Source organism: Dermochelys coriacea, chromosome 1 (assembly GCF_009764565.3).
Source record: "Dermochelys coriacea isolate rDerCor1 chromosome 1, rDerCor1.pri.v4, whole genome shotgun sequence".
In the NCBI taxonomy this organism is placed as follows: domain Eukaryota; kingdom Metazoa; phylum Chordata; order Testudines; family Dermochelyidae; genus Dermochelys; species Dermochelys coriacea.
In genome coordinates, this window is record NC_050068.2 from 99,228,810 (window position 1) to 99,251,287 (window position 22,478).

Genomic DNA, 22,478 nt, shown 5'->3' on the forward strand with positions numbered 1-22,478 from the left:
CACGAAAGCTTATGCTCAAATAAATTTGTTAGTCTCTAAGGTGCCACAAGTACTCCTTTTCTTTTTGCGAATACAGACTAACATGGTTGCTACTCTGAAACATTACAAGAATAGGTTTTTATATATGCATGGGCAAAAAAAAAAATGATTTTAAACACCAAGTTTAAAAACTGTTAGGCTGCTTTTTTTAGGTGCCTTTGTTTTCACCAGGGCCGGCTCTAGGTTTTTTGCCACCCCAAGCAAAAAAATGTTTGGCTGCCCCCGACCCCAGCCCTGGGCTGCCCCCCATGCCCTCCCGCACCTCCTGCCGCCCCAACTCTGGGCTCCCCCACACAAGTGCTGACTCCGCCCGCTCCCCCCTCGCCTCCAGCTGGTCCGGCGCTGGCAGGGTCAGAGTAAGCAGAGGGGCTCCCGGGCAGCGCCTCAGCCCAGGGTCCCTCCAGCTGGGGTTTCCACCTCCGGCTGGGACCTGGGAGGGCAGAGCCGGGGGTACCGCCCTGGCAGGGGGCTGAGGAGCCAAGGCAGGGCAGCCCCAGAGGGCGCGAAGCCCCAGAGAGCGGGATGCAGGCCCCACACGGCAGTGCCCCGGGCACAGGTCCCCTCTATGGGTCCACTGCTGCTGCTGCTTCTGGCCGCCCTGCTGCAGCCCCCGGGTGGCTCGAGCCGCTTCGCCCAGCCCTGGCTGCGGCACTGGGGGGCAGCCACCCTGCCGCAGCCCCTGGACAGCTTGGGCTGCTTCGCCCAGCCCCAGCTGCGGTGCTGGGGGGCAGCTGCCCTCCAGCACCGGCAGGCAGCTCCTTGCGCCCTGCGGGGCGGCCCCCAGCTCAAGTATCCCAGTCCTTTTGCCACCCCAAGCAAAAAAAAAAAAAAAGGATGGTCCAAATGCCACCCCTGAAAATGTGCTGCCCCAAGCACGTGCTTGGCTTGCTGGTGCCTAGAGCCGGCTCAGATACCCACAGTTTCTACAAGTGTGAAAGCAAATGAAATTAAGACCAGTTATTTAGGTTCTCCAATTGTGGATTTGGGCACCCAAATTTGAAAAGTTTGGCCAGGCATTTTAAAAATTATTTGCTAATAAGCCACACAATTAACACCTCAATGATCTAATTTGCTAGGACCAATCGAGCAGTGGCTCTCAACCTTTCCAGACTACTGTACCCCTTTCAGGAGTCTGATTTGTCTTCCATACCCCAAATTTCACCTGACTTAAAAACTACTTGCTTACAAAATCAGACATAAAAATACAGAAGTATCAAAGCACACTTACTGAAAAATTGCTTGCTTTCTCATTTTTACCATATTATAAAAAAATCAATTGGAATATAAATATTGTACTTACATTTCAGTGTATAGTATATAAAGCAGTATAAACAAGTCATCGTCTGTATGAAATTTTAGTTTGTACTGACTTTGTTGGTGCTTTTTATGTAGTATGTTGTAAAACTAGGCAAATATCTAGATGAGTTCATGTACCCCATAGAAGATCTCAGCTGAGGACTCATTTTTAATAACCAAGTATAAATGTATTGTTTACTAGCTTAACAATCCTCTTGACTAATATCTGAAAAGGTTAATTGTTTTAGCTGAAGTGTGTTGGAGGACTTCTTGCAGCTCACTTGCAAAAATACTATGCTTTCTTATGTATTATAAAAATTCCAACAGAAGCATACAACCCACACAACAATACAGAATAAACTCCTTTCTGAAATTCCTCCCTCAGAAAATATACAAACTATTCACTTTTCCTCACTGAGGATCATTTAGCAAGTAAGATTTTAAAAATCCTGTATTCTACACAGGTTGAAAAGTAACTTTAAACTAAGGATACCTGAATAGACTAGACTAATCTCAAAAATAAATTTAATTAAGACAAATTCTGATGTCTGTTTATATACCCCCCCCCCACACAAAATATTTAAGGAACAATCCAGAAAAATCTCAAATTTAAAAACATACTGCCAACTAAATTTATGATTTTTTCAATCCTATGACAACTTTAGACCAACTAAATACAAAACAGGCAGTTAGGAAGTAATAAGCCAGGAAACGAAAACAAAAATAATGAATATTTTGCCAAAGGAGTCTCATGGAAACCAAAGCTGCATATATAAAACAAACACTCACGTGCTCATTAAAAAGAATCAAAGTGAACTGATCTTAAAATGCATATATCAGCAGCAGCAAAAAGTGAATGTTGAAATCTGACTCACTAGTGGAACCTAGTTTCAGAGTAGCAGCCGTGTTAGTCTGTATCCACAAAAAAAAAAAAGAGTACTTGTGGCAACTTAGAGACTAACAAATTTATTTGAGCATAAGCTTTCATGAGCTACAGCTCACTTCATCGGATGCAACCTAGAAGCTTCCCAGAAAGAATGAGAACTAAGAACAGTTGGGGAAAATATCTCTTATCTACTCAATTCTTACCAGCACTTCTACTGGACTGTCCACTTCTACTTCACATGGAGCTGCATCCTTGTATTGTTGGGGAGACTCGATAACAAGCTCTTTTTTAACACTTCTAGTGTTTGCTCTTGCCTGCATTCTTAGCCAGAAAACAACTCAAAAATCTGAGAAATTTTGGTTTTTAGCATCAAAATAAACAGCATGCCAGCAATTCAGAGAAAACAAAAGCTTTTTCCAGGCAGAAGCTGCCGAAAGTACCAACTACTATGCTGCAGTTTGCTAAGTCTGTCATGGGGGAATGCATGACAAACGAAGCCCAGCCTCTAAAGGGTGTACTCTTCCTCTGAGGGAAGGAAAAAAAAAAAAAAAGGTGGATCCATTTCAATGCCATTGGAACACACCAAAAATGGTGCAATACAGAAGGTTCCTATGATAACCATGCATAATACTCACAAAATAATCAACATCTACAGTATTTAAGAAAAATATTTAAGAGTATATGTTTTTGTTCTACAATACATATTTTCACTGCAGTTTGGAACTCTTCAGAAAGGCAGAATTCCAAGTATTATTCTTCCCAGATTATTCTTCTACTCCATTTTTTGAGATTTTCATTAACGCCCAGCAGCTAATTGAGTATTAGAGGCAATGCTATTCCAGTCAGCAGTGGTATTTCTACATAATACGGACACCATTTTTTCATTCTAATGCTTCTTAAACCAAGATTTAAGATGGCTTTTCCTAATTTCACGATATCCTCTCTATAAAACCACAAATACTCTTCAAAAATGATCAGGTTTCAAAGCCTGCTTTCTATTTTTGCTTTAAATTCCAAGCATGCTGATAGTCCTCTCTCTTCCTTCTATACCATTACTCTCATCCCACAATTCAGGCCTAAATTACCAAAAATCATCATCATAATTGGGAATGAAAGAGAGAGATAGTTTTCTTCCTCTTCCTTCACCTTTCAGACATCCAACCCTACAAAAAACTACTGCTTCCCTTGATTCCCTTCCCTTTCCTGTTTGGGCTGGTCTTCCCACACTTGATCCCTGCACGACTGCCACTGTCAACTCCTTCCCAAATCTCTGAGATCTATCATTGTCAAGCCTCTTAATAAAGAGGCTCTTCTCAGCTCTAACACTCCCACTCCATCTTTCAACTCTCTCAGTGAAGCATCTGGAAAAAGCAGTCTTATCTCTCCAACCATGTTTTACACAATATTATTCACTCACTCTCATTTTGCCTATAGCACAGAAATGGCAGTTCTATGTAGTGAATGATCTTTCTGCTGAAGAGTAGTTAATTCCTGTTATCTCAGTTGTGCCTTCAAACACTGAAATTCACTTCATTCTTCTGAACTACATTCCAGATCCATAGAAATTTCTCTCTAGGTGTTCTTCTACACCAAGATCCCTCCTCTAAGCAGTTCCATAAGGATCGTCATTTTACCACTCCACTCTTCTCATCTTCACCACCAAAACTGAAAATTTTGTATTACAGGTGGAGCTAGTAACTTAACACTTCATTGTAAGTTCCAGTTTTAAGTTGCTTATAAAACTTTGCCAAACTTAAGCCATTCTTGCTGAAGTTTTCCACGCATAGTGTCTGCCTCAAGTTGCAATTTTTTAGGACATTTTCTGCAAAAATGGTTTGGCCAGTTCCAAAAAAAGATTAAGGGAAAATGTGGGTTTGCCCATATTAAAAGCAAAGTCAACCATTAAGTTGAGAAGCTTTAACATCTCCAGGATTTGGAGCAGTGTCTTGAAATTCAGCAAGGGGGTTGATTTTGTGTCAGGGATTCCCCACCCCCTTCTCCCCACTTCCTGTGAAAACCCAGCTAGAGTCAGCCAAATTATAAGCCTTTGAAAATGTCAGCTAAATTCTTAGAAGATTCCAACTGTAATGGGCATTCTCCAGCCCAGGGCAGATGAACTTTCCCTCAATTGCTCCTCCTGCCTGCTGCAAGCCACTGTGGCACCAGACACTAGAACTGAGATGATCTAGTGATTGTACAACCAGACTGAAAACTTTTCCACTGAGCTGTGAAACACTTCCTCATGGACTCCTTTCTACTATTGTTAAGGACAGTCTGAACCATTTCTGAATATGCGGCCTCTAGGTTCAATGCCAATCCAAAAATCATGCTTTCAGATGGAAAGAATTTGGACTGGGATGCTTGACTCTGCATCTCTCCTGCATCAGTAGGTCTAGGATGGATGGTCTGTAAGCTGATGCATCAGTGTTGACAACTGGAGGAGGCTTGGAAACCAGAAATGTCTGGGCCATCTGGAAGCAATCAGAATGACCACTATGCCATCCTGTTTGATCTTTCTCAGAACCCAAAATAAGAGGGCAATGGGGAGAAAGGCATACATCATTTGACCTGATCAGTCAACCAAAAGGGCATCTCTTGAAGTTACAGTTTAAGGCCAGACGGGACCACTAGATCACCCAAGTCAGACCTCCTGTATATCACAGGCCACTACCACCACCCAGCACCTCTACACTAAACCCAACAACTGAAACTAGACCAAAATATTACAGTCCACAGGAGACTAGACCATTGCGTATCACTAGCAGAGATTAGGCAGGACCATGGTACAATAACGCCCAAGGCACTTCAATTGCAGGGAAGCTGTATACCCACATAATTCTGGCAAGTATCCTGTACGCACACACTGTAGAGGAAGATGAAAAAAACCCACAGCCAATCTGACCTGAAGAAAAATTGTTTCCCAGTCTCACATATGGTGATCAGTTAGATCCTGATCATATATGCAATAACCAGCCAGCACAACACCTGAAAGAGAATGCTCGGTGCCACTTCAGAGCACTAGCCCTCTCTGTCCAAAGTCCCACCTCCACCCATGGCCATCCCTGAATCTTCAGAGGAAGGAGATTTAAAATCAGATTTAAAAATCAGATTTAAAAATCAGAATACACTTGTAGCCTATAGGACTAACCTGCTTGCTTGCATGCATATTATTTATATACATCTTTTCTTATAGTTTAAGTATTTGATGTATTGTAATAGGTTTATAGATTTATATTAAAAATTAAGTTTGGTGGTAATGCAACGGACCTACAGGCCAAAAACCCTTATGTTAAGCTAAGGCAAAGTTAGCATATCTATATTAAGACCTTTTACCCAGAAAGTAAAGTTGACCTACATCTTGTTACTAAATAGATAAGCACCCATGCATATGTCTAAGACCTTTTATCTAGACCAATAGACAGTGAAGAATAGCTTAGGTAGTTTTTCAATTTTGTACCCACAGACTTAACAGGCACACCACAAGGAAACTTATGTGCATATACAAGTCATCAATACGCACAAACATAATAGCCCAGAGATCTCAAACTCAAATGACCACGAGGGCCACATGAGGATAGTGCATTGGCCTGAAGGCTGCATCACTGACACCCCCCCTCTTGCTGCCCCCGCCCCGCCCCTACTCCACCCCTTCCACGAAGCCCTGCCCCGCCCCACTTCTTCCCACCCCTTTCCCGCCCCCACGGGGTGTAGGAGGGGTGAGGGGTGTGGCGGGGGCTCCGGGCAGGGAGTTGGGGTGCAGTTGGGGTGTGGGATGCGGCAGGGGGCGAGCAGAGAGTTAAGGTGCGGGGTGCAGGAGAAGTTCAGGGTATGCGCTCGCTGCCTGCCTGCCCTGGCTCCGCGCTGCTCTGCTCCAGGAAGCAGCCGGAACCACATTCCTGGGGGAGAGGGGCACAGGGCTCTGTGTTCTGCTCTTGCCGCTCCTCCAGGTACCTCCCCCGAAGTGCCCATTGGCTGAGGTTTCCTGTTCCCGGCCAATGGAGCTGTGGGGGGGCGGTGCCTGGAAGCGAGAGCAACACATGGAGACCTCTGCCCCTCCCACTCCCTGGGGCCGCAGGGACATGGTTCTGGCCACTTCAGGGAGTGGCGCAGGGCTCACAGTAGGCAAAGGGGCGGGGGGGGGCACGTGAGGAGCTTGCGGGTTACACGAAAGAACCCTGCGGGCCGCGTGTTTGAGATCCCTGTACTAGCCTGTGGAGTAAGCATACCCTAACATTTTGTGGGTGAGGAATGAAATTTGGGCATAAGAGGAAGGATTTCCGGCACTTGTGCCCTATAAAAGAGGTGAGCCACTTCGCTAGACTACTTCATTCTCACTTACTCTATCTTTCTTACTTTCACTCACTCTTTCTATTTTATTTTATCTATTCTATCTATTACTATGACTACTACTATTGGTAGGCTATAGTTTTTGTTCTTAAACTAAGTTTCACGGGAACTAGGCTAAGCTTCGTTTCCCTAAGTTTTATTCCTAGTTTATTAGGTTTTGATTTTAAGGTTAAGTTAGTCAAGTAAACCCTAAAGTTCACTTTAATAGCTCTAAGCATTAGTTTCTTCTAAGCACTGCATCCCTCACTCAAGAATTGAGAAACCTGAACTGCAAGGCTGGTCCTTTGTCTCTTACCACCAGGTTATCAGGAAGGGTGTGAGTATATTAAACAAAGCTTTGTTGTATATAATACTATATTATTATATGTATCTTTTAAATAGCAGTAATGCAATTGTAACTTTGTAACTCTAGGTATTTTACCATTTATTTACTATTATTGATTTTAATAAAAAGGTCTTTAAGACTATATCTGTCTCAGTGTGAGCTTCCTGTCATACCCCCGAGGGTCCTTCGTAAATTCTGTGGAGCCTGATTCGGGACAAGAACTTTTACCTTCTGATCAAACCGATTGGGGAGCCTAAACCCATACTAATTAATATTATTAAAATTAAATTAGAAATTACAGAAATTAAATAAATAAAATTATTATGATTAGCATACCCTAAATCAGGCTACACACTAGGGGGCTAAAATTTCTTTCCAGATGCCTCCAGGTCGCTGGCTGTAACCCTGAGGCACGAGCTTTTAGGAACATAAGAAAGTTGAGCCCCAAGGCTGCTGAGTCCTGTCCCTTATCACAAGCAACCCCATCATATAATCAAACAGATAAATTTATGCAGCTCTCTCTCAAAACTAATTTAGTTGTTTACTCCCACAACTCCTACTGGGAGCTGTTCCAGAACCTCACCCTTTGATGGTTAGAAATGTTTAACTTCCAGCCTGAATTTGTTTTTGGCCAGTTTACACCCACTTGTTCTTGTGCCAATATTGTTCTTGAGCTTAAACAGCCCTCCTTGGTATTTAACACCTCTCCCCAATTTGTTTATAGGTAGCAATCATATCCTCTCTCAGTCTTCTTTTTGCTGGACTAAACAAGCCAAACTCTATCAGTCCTCTCATTAGATAGGCCCTTCATTCCCCGGATCATCCTAGTAGCTCTTCTCTGCACCAGTTCCAGTTTGAATTCATCTTTCTTGAATAAGGGTTATCAGAGCTATACACAGTATTCCAAATGAGGTCTTGTCAATGTCTTGTACAATTAATACTTCTCTATCTCTACTAGAAATGCCTCAATTGATACATCCTAGAATCAAAATTGTCTTTTTCACAGATGCATCACAATGGTATGGTTTATGGTCAACTCCTCTGGAGCCTTCTCCTTGCACTCCCCTGGAGCAGTAGATTTAGTATTTTCTGTTCTCGTGAGATGCAAAAAGGTCCCAGGAAGGAGGAACATTATATTTGCTCCACTGCAGTTTCTCTCTTTTCTGTGGCAGTTCATACCCCTTTGGGTAGAAGGGTTGAGGTGCTGGTTGAGGCCTGTATGACTGAGATCTGTATTATCTTCTCCTCAGAGCTAGGGTGCAGATCCCTGATGAGCAAAGTATTGCCCTTGGGTCCTTTAATTAATGCACTGCTTCATCTATTCTCTCATTGAACAGATAAGACCCTTCAAATGGCAAATGCTCCACTGTGGATTGAACCTCCCTGAGGAATCCTGAGGAATGAAACCATGACACTGGATGCACAACAACAGCTGTCACTATCAAATGGGAGGCTGTGTCTGCTGTAACAACCAGGGCTTGTAAGAATGACTTCGCTTTCAGTTTACCTTCTTCAAATCAAAGCCTGGAATTGTGCTACTGTAGGAGTTCGTGAATTCCACAACCTTGGAATTGTTAATGAAAACTGTATTTAGACATTAGCACTTGGCTATCCGGAACTTCAGGCTGGTTAAAATCAACAACTTCCCAACAAATCCAAACATTTAGCATCTCGGGCACATGGAATGCATGCATAGCTATAATGGAGTACACATAGGGACCATTATTCAAAGAAGAAACCATTGCTACAACAGGCATAAATTGGCAGGATTTTGAATCATCCTCTTTGATGGATGTTAAGGCCAGAAAGGACCATTAACTAGAGTCTGACCTCATATACAACACAGACCACAGAATTACACGGTTACCCCTGTATTGAACCCTATAACTTGTGTTTTACATCCAGACTTCAAGAGATGAAAAATCCACTACTTACCTCGTCACAGATTAGGAGGATTCCAGTGGTTTATACCCCTCACTATTAAAAAATGTGCTTTAATTTCAATTTGAATTTGTCCTCTCAAGGATCAGTAACTGGTTAAAAGATAGGAAATGAAGGATAGGAATAAACAGTCACCTTTCACAATGGAGAGAAGTAAATAGCAGGGTCTCTTAAGGCTCTGTACTGGAAACAGCACTGTAACATATTCATAAATGATCTGGAAAAGGGGGTTTACAGTGAAGTGGCAAAGTCTGCAGATGATCCATAATTACTCCAGAAAGTTAATCCCAAAGCTCACTGAAGAATTACAAAGGGATCTCCCAAACCAGAGTGACTGAGCAAGAAAATGGCAGATGAAATGCAATGTTGATAAATGCTAAGTAATGCACCTTGAGAAATATAATCGCAACTGTACATACAAAATTATGGCATCTAAAGGAGCTGTTACCACTCAAGAAAGAGATCTGGAAATCATTGTGAATAGTGCAGGAGGCAGTCAAAAATGCTAACAATGTTACGAATCTGTAGGAAAGGGATAGATAAAACAGAAAATATCATAATACCACTATATAAATCCATTGTACTCCCACAGCTTGAATATTGCATGCAGTTCTGGTTGCCCCAGTTCTAAAAAGATACATTATAATTGGAAACAATACAGAGAAAGGCAACAAAAATGATTAAAAGTATGGACTATGTCATCTCAGAAGAGATTAAGAAGACTGGGGCTGGTTCATCTTGGAAAAGATAAGACTGAGAGGAGATACAACAGAGGTCTATAAAAATCATGAATTAATTGTTATTTACCCCTCCACATAACACAGGAACCAGGGGTCACACAATGAAATGAATAGGCAGCAGGTTTAAAACAACATAAGGAAGTACATTCTCATACAACACAGTCAACCTGTGGAACTCATTGCCAGGGGACGTTATGAAGCCAAAAGAATAACTAGATTTAAAAAAAAAAAAATTAGGTAAGTTCATGGAGAAGTTGTCCATTAATGGCTATTAGCCAAGATGGTCAGGAACACAACCCCAAGCTCTGGTTGTCCCTAAACCTCTGACTGCCAGAATCTCAGACTGGATGACGTGATGGAACACTCAAGAAATTGCCCTGTTCCGTTCACTTCCTCTGAAGCATCTGGCACTGGCCACTAACTGAGGACAGAATACTGGGCCCCGCATAGCCATTCTTATGTTGCTATCTTAAACAAAGGAAGTATTTGTAGTTAGTGAACTGAACTGATTTTTTCTGGTCACCATAATAGTAAAGATTTTAGAAATAGTAGATCACATCCTCTCAGACCTCATTTATAAATATAAACTGGAAAAGGATAACAAGCTTTCCTACTTCTTCAACTTCCAGTTGGCTTCTTAACTTTGAATGAGCTAGTAATTGAGCTGAACTAGTAAAATCAACTGAAATGAAGAAAATAGTCTCTGTGCATCTGCAGGAGAGGCTACTACTGTCAAAAGCTGGTTCAGCACTTGAACTAACTCTGGTTCCAGGTGCCCAGCCAATGACATCTACCTGTTCAGCGGTTTGATTCTCTTTAAAACTTGGAAGCAAAATATTAAGCAATACATATATTTCTTATTTAATTTAAATCATTTTAATAGACATAATAGGTTTAGGCCTTAATGTAGGTTGTCAATTTCAATTTTAAATACATATTTTAAATAACCCTTTTTAAAATTAAAAAATCCAAGTTTTTTGTTTTTATTTTTTTTAAATCATGGATTTTTATCTACCCTGAAGGGTGGAGCTCAGAGTCTCTCCCCGTGCAAGAGGCATTATGGCAGAAGTATTACATCTCCTGTTGAAGCAGCAGCTATAAGTCGCAGCAGAAGAGGAGCAGCAGCTACAGTTTGTGGCACTGCAACAGTAGACCAAAACAGACCAAGGCTGCCCTCATTTGTCTGCTGCAGAGCCATCAGCTAGTGGCAGTGTAGCTAGTGGCACAGCAGCAGGAACAGACAGTACAACTCACTGCTAAACAGCACTAGCAGGAAGCCCACCCCTGTCAGCAACAGGAACTTGAGAGGAATCAGTAGTTCCTAGCACAACCTGTTCATGACCAAGCAATGATTCCCCTAGGCACAAGAAGGATATATTGATGGTCTACTTGTGAGAAACCTGGAAAAAGAAAGTTAGAATGACATAGGTGTTAGTACTAGGGTGATCTGGTAGTGAGGCAGGGGAACTCAAGTGGGACCACAAAGGGGACACACTTAGGAGGTTTGCCAGGCAACTGCAGACCTGGAAGCTTGCTCTTAGGAAGTACAAATGCTGAAAGGCAGGCAGCAGAATGAATAGAGTGTTTCTGGTGGGGAACTTAAGGGTCTACTTTTTTAAGAACTACAACTTTGAGGAAATGAGTCACCCTAGGACAGCTGATGTTTGTAGCTGTGGGAAAACCCTGAAGACAAAAGGAAAATAATTCCCCAGGAAACGAGGAGACTACAGCAGGTCCATATACATAGGCTAGTATAGACACCGTGACAAAGCTCTGTCCTTGCCTCTGTGGGTCCCGCGTTGCCTGATGCATCTCGCTAGCCTCAGAGGCTCACTGTGACCCTCCACGTAACCCTTCTTTCTCTTGAGACAAGAGTCACAGTCTACTGACCCATTTTCAACATAAGCCAGAGAGGGAGGGGAGGGGAAGTTATCTTTCCTTGCATAGTCTCTGTTGTCTCCCAGTCTCAGTGATTAATCAGGGGGCAAGGGGGGGGGGGAGCCCAGGCCTACCCTCTACTCCAGGCTCCAGCCTAAGGACCCTAATAGTATCAGCTATGGTAGCTGACCTTTTAGAAACATGACATGTACAATTCCCTGGGCTACTTCCCCCACAGCAGCCCTCACTTCCTCAAGCTCCACTTCACCCTTACCTCAGGGCCTCTTTCCTTGTGCCTGATATGGTGTGTACTACTCAGCCTCTCCAACAGCGCAACTTCTTCCCACAACTTCTGACGTGCCCACCCACCTGACTGGCTGGGAGGCTTTTAACTAGTTTCAGCCAGCCCCTGATTAGTTGAGGTGTCCCAATCAACCTAGCATTCTTCCTGTCTTCTGGAAAGTTCTAATTGGCCCCAGGTGTCTTAATTGACCTGGAGCAGGTTCCATTTCACTTATCCTGGTACCAGGGATTGGTGTAGCCTGGAGCGAATCTCTCTCTCTCTCTCCCTCCCACTGCTCTCCCATAGCCTTCTAGCTTGGAGGGAGGTGGGAAGCTGCTACTCCTGCTGCTGCTAGGACATAAGCTCTCCCTGCTGCTCCAGCTGCTCCCCTGGCTGGGCCAGACACCCCCCATTCTCTGCTACTTGGCTGCTGGATCCCCCACTCTTGGGTGCTGCTACTGCTCCAACTGCAGCCCTGGGGTGGGGAGGGGGCTGCTAGCCCACTCCCCAGAGAGAAGGAGTGAGGGACCCCAGCCACTGCTGTTGTGGATACCACCACCAGCACCACCACCTGAGAGGGGTCCTTTCTGCCTGCCTGGACGACCACCTGGAGTTCCTGGAGCTGCTGCTGCTGCTGCAGAGGCGGCTGCCTGGAGCTGCTGAAGCCCGAGGAGGAGAAGAAGAGGATCATCTGCCAGTGGGGCAGCACCTAGAGACTTTGCAGACCACCGTGGAGGGGGCCCTAAGACTGAGTAATTTTCAAACTGTGCTCTTGTGGTGGGGGTTTTCACTGTGTTTGTAGGGACACGGGGGGTGTGGCGTGGAGCTGCCCCCCGATCCATTGTGTGTCCCCCCCACCCCCACCACTATTACCACCACCGCTGCCCCCTCCACCCCCACTGGCTGTATACCATTTGCCTCAGCTCCTGCCTCTGGACTCAGCTGCTTGCTTGGCTTGCCACGCCCTATTTCCACCCTTTGGGCCAGAAGCAGCAGCCAGCTAAAAAAGACTTGTGCAAGTGCACATGGGTACATGTGCCCCCCCGGACTGCCTACCCCCCAGCTTGGCCCTTTACTACCTGCCCCATTTGCCACTTGCTTTGCCTCCTCTTTTGCTCCAGCCCCCCTTACTAGCTTCAGTTTGTTTGCCTGCCCCGCCCATTTCCTTCTGCAGCCTTTGTTTGTTTGCCCCGCCCCAGCCTCTGCAGCTAGCCCCTTGGTTTCCCTGTTATACCCCCACACCGCTTAGCCCCTCGCTCCGTGTGCCCATGCCCCCTCCCATGCGCTTGTGCAATTCTCCATTTTAGTTGCAACCCTCTTCACTGCACCCTCAATGTTGTTGAATCCCCCCCCCCCGTAGTGCACCAAGAGGAGCCGGAATTTCCACCTTGTGTCGGTGACTGACCCCTAACCCCTGATTGCCCACCGTCCAGCCCACCCCTTTTGGCGCCCTCCTCCCCTGCCTGCAGCCTAGCAGGGAGGAGTGGTCGACCTGCTTCCCCTCTCCCCTCCTCCTTTTGGTGTCCCCCTTTCCTCTTTGCTCATGATGGCGGGGGATGAGATGGGTGAGACCTTTCCAGTAGCCCGAGCTCCCTCTCCCGCGCCTGCCGCTCTCTCACCTCCCCAAGCTTCTACCTCTGCTGCCAAACCATCTGCCATCGCCCCTGCTGGGGCACCAGCAGCGACGGGCACCGGGGTGACCTCCACTGCTGCCACGTCTCTCACCTCCTCAGATTTGGGGGGAGTCCCCCCAGCCGGCGGGAACGGCCAGGGGAAGAAGAAGGGGAAGGGCCCCGCTAAAAAGACCAGGCCCTCCATGGCAGGGGCTGCCCCCGATGCCCCTCCCCGCTGTTCCCTCCACCAGCTCTGCAGGTGTCCCTCCCCCGGCCCCCAGAGCATACGCCCAGGTGGCGGCAGCCCCCCCGCCTGCCGCTACATCATTTCTCCAGCCCACCGCCTCCACTACCATCTCTAGCGGCCGGGGCCCCTTTCCCACCATGACCAGGAAGCACGGCGTCCGTTGCCTCCTGGTGCCCGCCTCACCCCACGTGGAGACCTATGTGCGGGAATTAGCGAGGGTGGTGGGGGCCACGGCCATTGTGGCGGCCTCCAAAATGTATGGCAAGGTCGTCTTCTTCTTAGCATCAGAGGCCGCCGCCCAGGAGGCGGTGGAGAAGGGCCTGGCGGTGGAGGGCGTGTTCGTCCCTTTAGAGCCGCTAGAGGACCTGGGCGTCCGCCTGGTCCTGACCTCCGTCCCTCCCTTTCTCCCCAATGCCGCCCTGTTACCCGCCCTCTCTACCTTGGGAAAGCCCATCTCTGTCATCAGCCCTCTCCCGTTGGGCTGCAAAGATCCCGCCCTCAGTCACGTCCTCTCCTTCCGCCGGCAAGTGCAGCTTCAACTGCCGCCGGCGGCGCGCGACAGAGAGGCACTCGAGGGGTCTTCCCTAGTCCCCTACCAGGGGGCCCGTTACAGGGTGCATTATTCCACGGGGGAGGCCCGGTGCTACCTCTGCCGGGTGATGAGGCACGTCCGGAGGGACTGCCCCCTGGCCCAGGAAGGAGGAGCACCCAGGACCCCCGAGCCCCGGCAGGGCACCGTCCCGTCATCGCCGACACCCCTGGCTGCCCGGTGCCTGAAACCGCCCCTCCTCCTTCCCAGTCCACCATTGCTCCCGCTCGGGCCCAAGGGGCACCTCCCCCACTATGCCCAGACGAGCGGGAGAACCCCGCGCCCACTGTTTGCAATCTGGGGAGGCCTGTGGAGGAGGGTGCGGCAGGGACACCGCCAAACATGGGAGAGGGCCCGCCCCAAGGGGAATCTTCCCTCCCTTGTGCTGCCCCACCGTTACCCCCTCGAATCCCTGAGCCATCGCCTCGGCCCCCTAATACAACCCCTGCTAGCCAGCCCCCGGATGATGCCATGGAGGGCTGGGCCCTAGTCCAGGGGAAGCGGGGCAAGCGAAAGGCTCGAGCTCCGCTCCTCCCATCTGACGCGGAGGCCCCCCGGAAGACCAGAAAGGGGGGCACCGCTGCCGAGCCTTCCGCTCTACCCACAGGTGTGTTCCATCCACCAGAGCCGGCTGGGGAAGACGTGGCAGCACTGGAAGGAAGTATCTCCCGTCCACAGGAGTCCCTCCCCTCCAAGACCCCCGAGGCACCATCTGAAACCCCAGTGTGCCCCGAAGTAACCGTCGCGTCAGGTGCCGGCGGGGAGAATCCCGGGGTAGCAGAAAACAATTTCCCCTCTATATATGAGGAGATCGAGGCCCTGGGTCTGACCCCGGTCACCCAGGGGGAGGACGATCCTATGCCAGCGGGCCTCGATCTGGGTGACTTCACTCCAGCCCCCCCTTTCGCCATGTTCCCTCCCCCTAACCGTTGCTTCTGCTCCCACCTCCGAGGAGCCCCTGGACTCCTCCATCAACCCAGCTGCAGAGGGCACCCCGCTGAGAGCCGCCGAGCCAGTTGAGGCGACGGCCAGTGCCACACGGCTGGAACCTGAGCCACCAGGGGCGTCCCTCACTGGTGAGGAGCATTCGACCTCCTTTCCGGGAGAGGACCCTACAGAAGAAAGTCCACCTCCTGCTGCCGTGGCTGCCAAATCCACCAGAGAGCTTGCGCCCGGCATCAGTGAGAGCCCTCTCCCGACCCAGACTCTTACCTCTACCCCTGCCCCTGCCCTTATCCCGCCCACCTCCCGAGATATTATTGCCACCCCTGGGACAGTCTCCTTCCCCTTTCCAACAGATGACTCCCAGGAAATGGCCTTTGTGTTTGCCCGTCCCGACCCACCAGGGGCTGCTATCCTCCCTCCGCCGCCCCCTATCGCCCCAGCATTCAGGTCAACCCATCAAGAGCCCCGGCGGGGGTCCGCACCCTGTCTGCCCATCTCGCTGGGCCAGGGGGCTGTACCAAGGGCCCCATCGGAGAGCAACCAGACCATAACCCCAGCCCCCCATGCGCTGCGAGAGGAGTTGCGGGAGTGCCTAGAAGACGTCCGTGGCTCCCGCAACAAAGTCCAGCTTGCCCTCCAGCGATGAGGGGACTTTAATCAAATCCTCCGGGCCGCAAGGGCCCTCATGGGGGAGGGGAAAAGGACCGGGAGACAGGGCGCCGCGGCCTACCAGAGGGTCCGCCACTTCCGTGACTCCTTACTCCCCTACGGGGTGGGTCACGGACTGCTGCGCGGCCCGCCGGGAGCCACGAGCATTCCTGCTGGCGAGGATCCGCCCCAGCCCTCCTCATGGCACCCTTTACCATCGCAACATTGAACACCCGTGGCTGTAGGATGGGTCTCGGCAGGTCGCAGGTGCTCTCCTTCCTTGGAGAGGGGAGGTACTCTGTGGTTTTCCTGCAGGAGACCCATACGGATCCGACCGCCGAAGAGAGCTGGCAGCTGGATTGGGGGGACAGGGTCTACTTTAGCCACCTCACAGTTCACACGGGTGGAGTGGCGACCCTGTTCTCCCCCGAACTATGGCCCGACGTGCTGGGGGTCGCCGAGGCTGTGCCGGGTCGCCTGCTGCACCTCCGGGTCCACATGGAAGGGCTCGTAGTCAACCTCGTCAACATCTATGACCCAGCAGCGAGCCCGGAGCGGCTGCAATTCTATCAGCAGGCATCCGCCTTCCTCGGCGCCTTGGATCCTCAGAGTGCCTGGTCCTGGGAAGGGACTTTAACATCACCCTTGAGGAACGGGACCGCTCGGGAACCGAGCAGAGCCCGGCCGCCGTCGCCGTCCTCCAGGAGATAGTCGAACACCACTCCCTGGTGGACGTCTGGCGCGACCACCACCCGGATGACACTTCCACGTTCACCTTTGTCCGGGTGGAGGCCCATCGGTCGCGCCACTCCCGGTTGGACCGCATTTATTTATCACGCTTTCATCTTACACGAGCCCACTCCTCCAGCATCCGGCCGGCCCCATTTTCTGACCATCACATAGCCACCGTGACAGCCTCCCTCTGCGCGGAGAGGCCGGGGCCGGCCTATTGGCATTTTAACAACAGCTTGCTGGAGGATGCGAGCTTCGTGGCATCCTTCCGGGAGTTCTGGCTGGCCTGGCGAGGGCAGCGGCGTGCCTTTCCCTCGGCACGGCGGTGGTGGGACGTAGGGAAGGTGCGCGCCCGGCTCTTCTGCCGTGACTACACCCGGGGCGCCAGCCGACGGAGGGATGCAGCGATAGAGCAGTTGGAACGGGAGGTCTTAGAGCTGGAGAGGCGTCTGTCCGCCAGCCCCGAGGATCCACCCCTCTGCGGAGCGTGCCGGGAGAAGCGGGAGGAGCTCCGGAGCCTCGAGGACCATCGGGCCCGGGGTGCCTTTGTTCGATCCCGCATCCGTCTCCTTCGGGAGATGGATTGCGGCTCCCGCTTCTTCTACACCCTAGAAAAAAAGAGGGGGGCTAAGAAACATATCTGCCTACTGGCAGAAGATGGCACCCCCCTCACGGATCCGGTGGAAATGTGCGAGAGGGCGAGAGCCTTCTACGCAAGCCTATTCTCCCCGGAGACGACCGATCCTAACGCTTGCAGAGCGCTGTAGGAGGAGCTCCCAACGGTCAGCGTGGGCGACCGAGACCGGCTAGAGCTGCCCCTCACTCTGGCCGAGTTCTCAGAAGCCCTCCGTCGCATGCCCACCAATAAATCTCCAGGCATGGACGGGCTGACCGTGGAGTTCTACCGCGTGTTCTGGGACATCCTGGGCCCAGACCTAGTCACCGTCTGGGCCAAGTCTTTGCAGAGCGGGGTCCTCCCTCTTTCGTGCAGGCGAGCCGTGCTGGCCTTATTGCCGAAGAAGGGGGACCGCCGCGATTTACGAAATTGGCGTCCCGTCTCGCTCCTCAGCACGGACTACAAAATCGTGGCAAAAGCCATCTCCCTGAGGCTAGGGTCCGTGCTGGCGGACGTGGTCCACCCAGACCAGACCAGACCAGACCTACAACGTCCCAGGCCGCAGCATCTTCGACAACCTATATCTGGTCCGGGACCTATTGGAACTTGGGTGTAGGGATGGTCTGTCGTTCGCCCTCCTGTCCTTAGATCAAGAGAAGGCGTTCGACAGGATGGATCACTGGTATCTCCTGAGCACTCTACAGGCAATTGGATTCGGACCCAGGTTTGTGAACTTTCTCCGGGTGCTGTACGCTTCCGCAGAGTGTCTGGTAAGGCTCAACTGGACCTTGACCGAACCAGTCAGCTTCGGGCGAGGAGTACGGCAGGGGTGCCCCCTCTCAGGCCAGCTGTACGCTCTGGTGATAGAGTCTTTCCTCTGTCTCCTCCGAAGAAGGTTGACAGGGTTGGTGCTGAGGGAGCCGGAGCTGCGGCTGGTCCTGTCGGCGTACGCTGAAGACGTGCTCCTCGTGGTCCAGGACCCGGGCGACTTGGTGCGGGTGGAGGCTTGCCAGGCCATCTATTCAGCAGCCTCCTCTGCGCGGGTCAACTGGGTCAAGAGCTCTGGCTTGGTGGTAGGGGACTGGCAGCAGGCGAGCTCCCTCCCACCCACGCTTCAGGCCATCCGGTGGAGCACGGGTCCGCTGCTCTATCTGGGCGTTTACCTTTCTGCCACGCATCCCTCTCCGCCGGAGAACTGGCAGAATTTAGAAGGTGGGGTGATAGAGCGGCTCCGGAAATGGACAAGACTACTCCGGTGCCTCTCCCTTCGAGGGAGAGCGCTAGTGCTTAATCAACTAGTCCTGTCCATGCTCTGGTACCGGCTCAACACCCTGGTCCTGGCCCCGGGTTTCCTGGCCAACCTCCAGACATCAATTCTGGAGATCTTTTGGTCAGGACTGCACTGGGTCCCTGCAGGGGTTCTTCATCTATCTCTGGAGGAGGGAGGGCAGGGCCTAAAATGTCTGCTCACTCGCGTCCATGTCTTCCGCCTCCAGACCCTGCAGAGGCTCCTTTATGGTGCAGGTAGTCCGGCATGGAGCATACTGGCGCACGCCTTCCTGCACCGCTTCCGAGGGCTCCGATACGACCGGCAGCTCCTTTATCTCCATCCGAGAGGTCTTCTGCAAGACCTCTCCGGTCTGCCTGTCTTCTACCAGGACCTCCTCCGGACCTGGAAACTCTTTACAACGATCAGGTCGGTGGCGGCCACCGAGGGGGCAGATCTCCTCGCGGAGCCCCTGCTACACAACCCCCAGCTCTGTGTGCAGGTGGCGGAGTCCCGCTCAGTGCGCCAGAGGTTGGTCCTGGCAGAGGTCACAAGAGTCGGAGATCTCCTGGACTATGACCGGGGAGACTGGCTGGATCCCCTGACGCTCGCTCAGCGCATGGGGCTTTCCAGACCTTGTACTCCCCGGCGCATACTTCAGGAGGTGAAGGCCGCTTTGCCGCCCGCTGCTCAGGTTCATCTCGACCAGGTCCTGCACGAGGGCACGCCCCGCCCACCCGTTACCCCAGGCCCACCGGACCTTTTAATTGGACCCCTGCCCCATGGACCCAACCGACCCCTTCACCAGAAGCCGGCTGCACGAGATGCAGCCGGTCTGCTTTCAAACTGCGCCAAGGAAACATCTCTACATGCTCGTGCTCCACACCCTTCACGCCCTCACCCTCGTGTCCCGCCCTGATACAAAATGGCAGGACCTCCTGCTACCTTTGGAGGGTGAGGAGCCCCGGTGGGCCAGCCTATTTTCCACCTTAGTCCCGAGGCCCGTCGGAGATGTCAGTTGGCAGCTCCTTCACGGAGCCGTGAGCACGGGCGTGTACTTGGCGCGGTTCACTTCAATCCCAGACACCTGCCCCTTTTGTGGCGTAAGGGATACTCTGGCACATATATACTTGAAGTGTGTCAGGCTGCAGCCCCTATTCCGGCTCCTCACCAATATTTTATTACTTTTTTGGTTACACTTCTCCCCTCACCTTCTCATTTATGCACTCCCTATCCGTGGCCCCACAAAGTCACGGGATCTCCTGGTCAACCTCCTCCTGGCCCTAGCTAAAATGGCCATCTATAAAACCAGAGTGAGGAGGTTGGCCGATGGAGGCTCCTGTGACTGTGGGGCCTATTTCCGATCCTCGGTCCATTCACGTATCCGGGCAGAGTTCCTCTGGGTGGCGTCCTCTGACTCCCTTGATGCCTTTGAGGAGCAGTGGGCGCTGTCCGAGGTTCTCTGCTCGGTGTCCCCATCTGGTTCCCTTTGTTTGACCCTTTGACCGCACTCCTGTCCCTGTTATTTCATTAGTTGTCCCCCGGAATTTTTTGGGCATCTAGGTCCTGTGGATCCTCCTTTTAGGCTGGGGGGGGATCCTTTAGTGGTGGATGGGCTTTGCCCGCCCACTTCCCGGATCCCAATAAGACTACTCTTCCACAGCCATCTGGCCTTGCCCCATCACAACACATTCACAAGCAGTTTTCAGTACTGGCTTATCCTGTTAACTGTTCATGAACCTAACAGACTGCTGGAGCTGAAAACAAAAACAGCCCACTGGCAGTAAGCTAGACTTGGAAATAAAGTAGCACTCCCTGCCTGTGATAGTCTTAAAGGAGCTAATGAGCCATATCAGCATAGCTAACAAGAGCTGGGATAGAATCATCATCCAGCTCCATAATCAGCATGCCCAGATTTGAAAGAAAGTTAAGAGATCACACGTTATGACAGTGGTGCAAAACAACATGAGATGATACTTTTAAGAGCAGAAAAATGAGAAGTAGCAGTACTTGTTGCTGGAGAAGGAGCCAGCGAAACTCTGTGCTGAAACTTAAATGCAGGCACAGAAGCTTGATTTGGGAAAAGAGGACCAGTGACAAGAGTGAGCCACAGCTGAAGCCAGAGCCATTAGCTTGATGACTGAACTTTGAAAATGACAAAGTCATCGACCTATAAGTAGGGTCCTACCAAATTCATGGCCGTGAAAAACGCATCACAGACTGAAATCTAGTCTCCACTGTGAAATCTGACTATTGTACGGAGGTTGCGGTATTTCCACCCTTACTTCTGCGCTGCCTTCAGAGCTGGGTGGTGAGGCAGTGGTGGCTGCTCGCAGGGCACCCAGCTCTGAAGACAGCACCATTGTCAGCAACAGCACAGAAGTGAGGATGGCATGATATGGGGAGAAGGGCTGTCACTTTTTTGGGGGGGAGCAGGGCTGGCCTTATGAGGGGGTGACATTGGTGACAGCCCAAGGCTCTATGGTCACGGGATGCTGTGGTCACCCCCACAGGCAGACCATGGCCGATTTAAACCCCAAAAGCTAGAAAGGGGCAGGTAGGGGGTGCTGTGGGCTCCTACCATGCACCAGGCTCCAGCTATTAGTCCCAGCCAGCCTGTGGAGGGATGGGACTTCTTCTCCTGCACAAGTTTCTCCCAGGGCCAGGTAAGACCCACCTCTGTCAAAGGCACAGAAGTAAGGGTGGCAATATCATACCATACTCACTTTTGTGTTATTGATGGCAGCAGCACTCCCTTCAGAGCTGGGCTCCTGGCCAGCAGCCGCTGTTCTCCAGCTGCCCAGCTCTGAAGGCAGCACCACTGCCACCAACAGCGCAGAAGTAAGGGTGGCAGTACCACCCCCTAACATAGCCTTGTTTGCCTTCACATTTCCCTTTTGGGTCAAGACCTCCTGGTTACAACATGTGAAATTTCAGATTTAAATATCCAAAACCATGAAATTTACCAAAGTGGACCGTAAATTTAATAGGGACCTATCTGTAAGACAAAGGAACTTGAGCAGTAAAGAGTGGAGAAGAATCTCTGCCTAGTATGCAGAAGAGTGGGACCATGCTGAAGCAAAAGCATTAGAGCACAAGATACAGATCCTTCCCCTGACAAGGAACATGAAGGGGGAATTGAAACAGAAGGTGGATCTGGAGAGGCTCTACACTGGTGGAGGAGATTAACCACAAGCATCAAGGAAGAAGCAATTGCAAGCATGGGCAGAGAATACCAAGTAGCAAAGGAACCTGCCCAGTGAAAACTATTGAAATGTATTGTAAGATTGGACACAGAACCATTTGAGATCAGCACAAACAAAGCACCAGACGCTATAGTCAGGAGAGTGCTTCTTACTGCTTCCAGACTTACCAATACAGCACTGAAAGGGATGGCTATGAGGGCCTAACCTCCTTGGTCAATAAGCATTAAGAGGAAATGGATGCTTCAAAGCAAGCTAGGCAGAAGGCCCTACAAGAAAGGGATGAATCAGCTGAAGTAAAGCAAGGATTAGAATCCACATATCTATGCTGGAAGGACTTCACCTCCAGATACATCAGGAAAGTGACCAGCTACTTTGAGACCAGCCAGCTAAAAGAAGAGCTGGAGGAATGGTGCCAGAAAAGTAGACTTTCTGGAGCAAGAAGCAGTGAACCAGACAGAGCCTGCCTGGGGATGCCTAAGTCTCTTTTATTCTTTTTTTTTTTTTTTTTGGTGGGGGTGGGAGGAGGGGGAAGCGGGACAGGATGAGGAGCATGTGAGACTGGCCCTTTAAGGGAGCTGGATGTGCCTTGTTTAGTCTGCTTGTCAGGTGATGGGATTAGAAATCCATGGATCATGACAGTTGTATGATAGGATTAGTGCAAAAAGAAACCTGTCTCAGTCACTCAGCACTACATCTGCTCATTGAGATAACAGCAATTAATTATGGATGCTTCATATTCTCCTCTGACTACATATGAAGTGTCAGAGTTTAATCTGATCATGCTAATTCTTAAAGCCCTCGATAATACAGGCAATGGTTACACTGAAAATATCACTGAAAGTTGCCATGAACTTTGTTCTTTAGCTGCGCAGACAACTGT

General features: G+C 50.2%; 1 protein-coding gene across 21 annotated transcripts in view; it reads right to left on the minus strand.

Moving 5' to 3' along the window:
• DOCK9 (dedicator of cytokinesis 9) overlaps positions 1-22,478 on the minus strand; it is a 336,811-nt gene that overhangs the window by 238,741 nt on the left and 75,592 nt on the right. For 3 of the 21 annotated variants that reach the window (XM_043504717.1, XM_038385837.2, XM_038385767.2), the window contains exon 1: positions 2,425-2,690. The exons of 15 other annotated variants lie outside the window; for them this stretch is intronic. In XM_043504717.1, the coding sequence (XP_043360652.1) occupies positions 2,425-2,541 (117 nt within the window). In that variant the 5' untranslated portion in view covers positions 2,542-2,690. Of the gene's footprint in view, positions 1-2,424; positions 2,701-22,478 lie in introns of those variants that run through there. 3 more of the 21 variants (XM_038385797.2, XM_043504712.1, XM_038385880.2) reach the window with 3 other exon arrangements.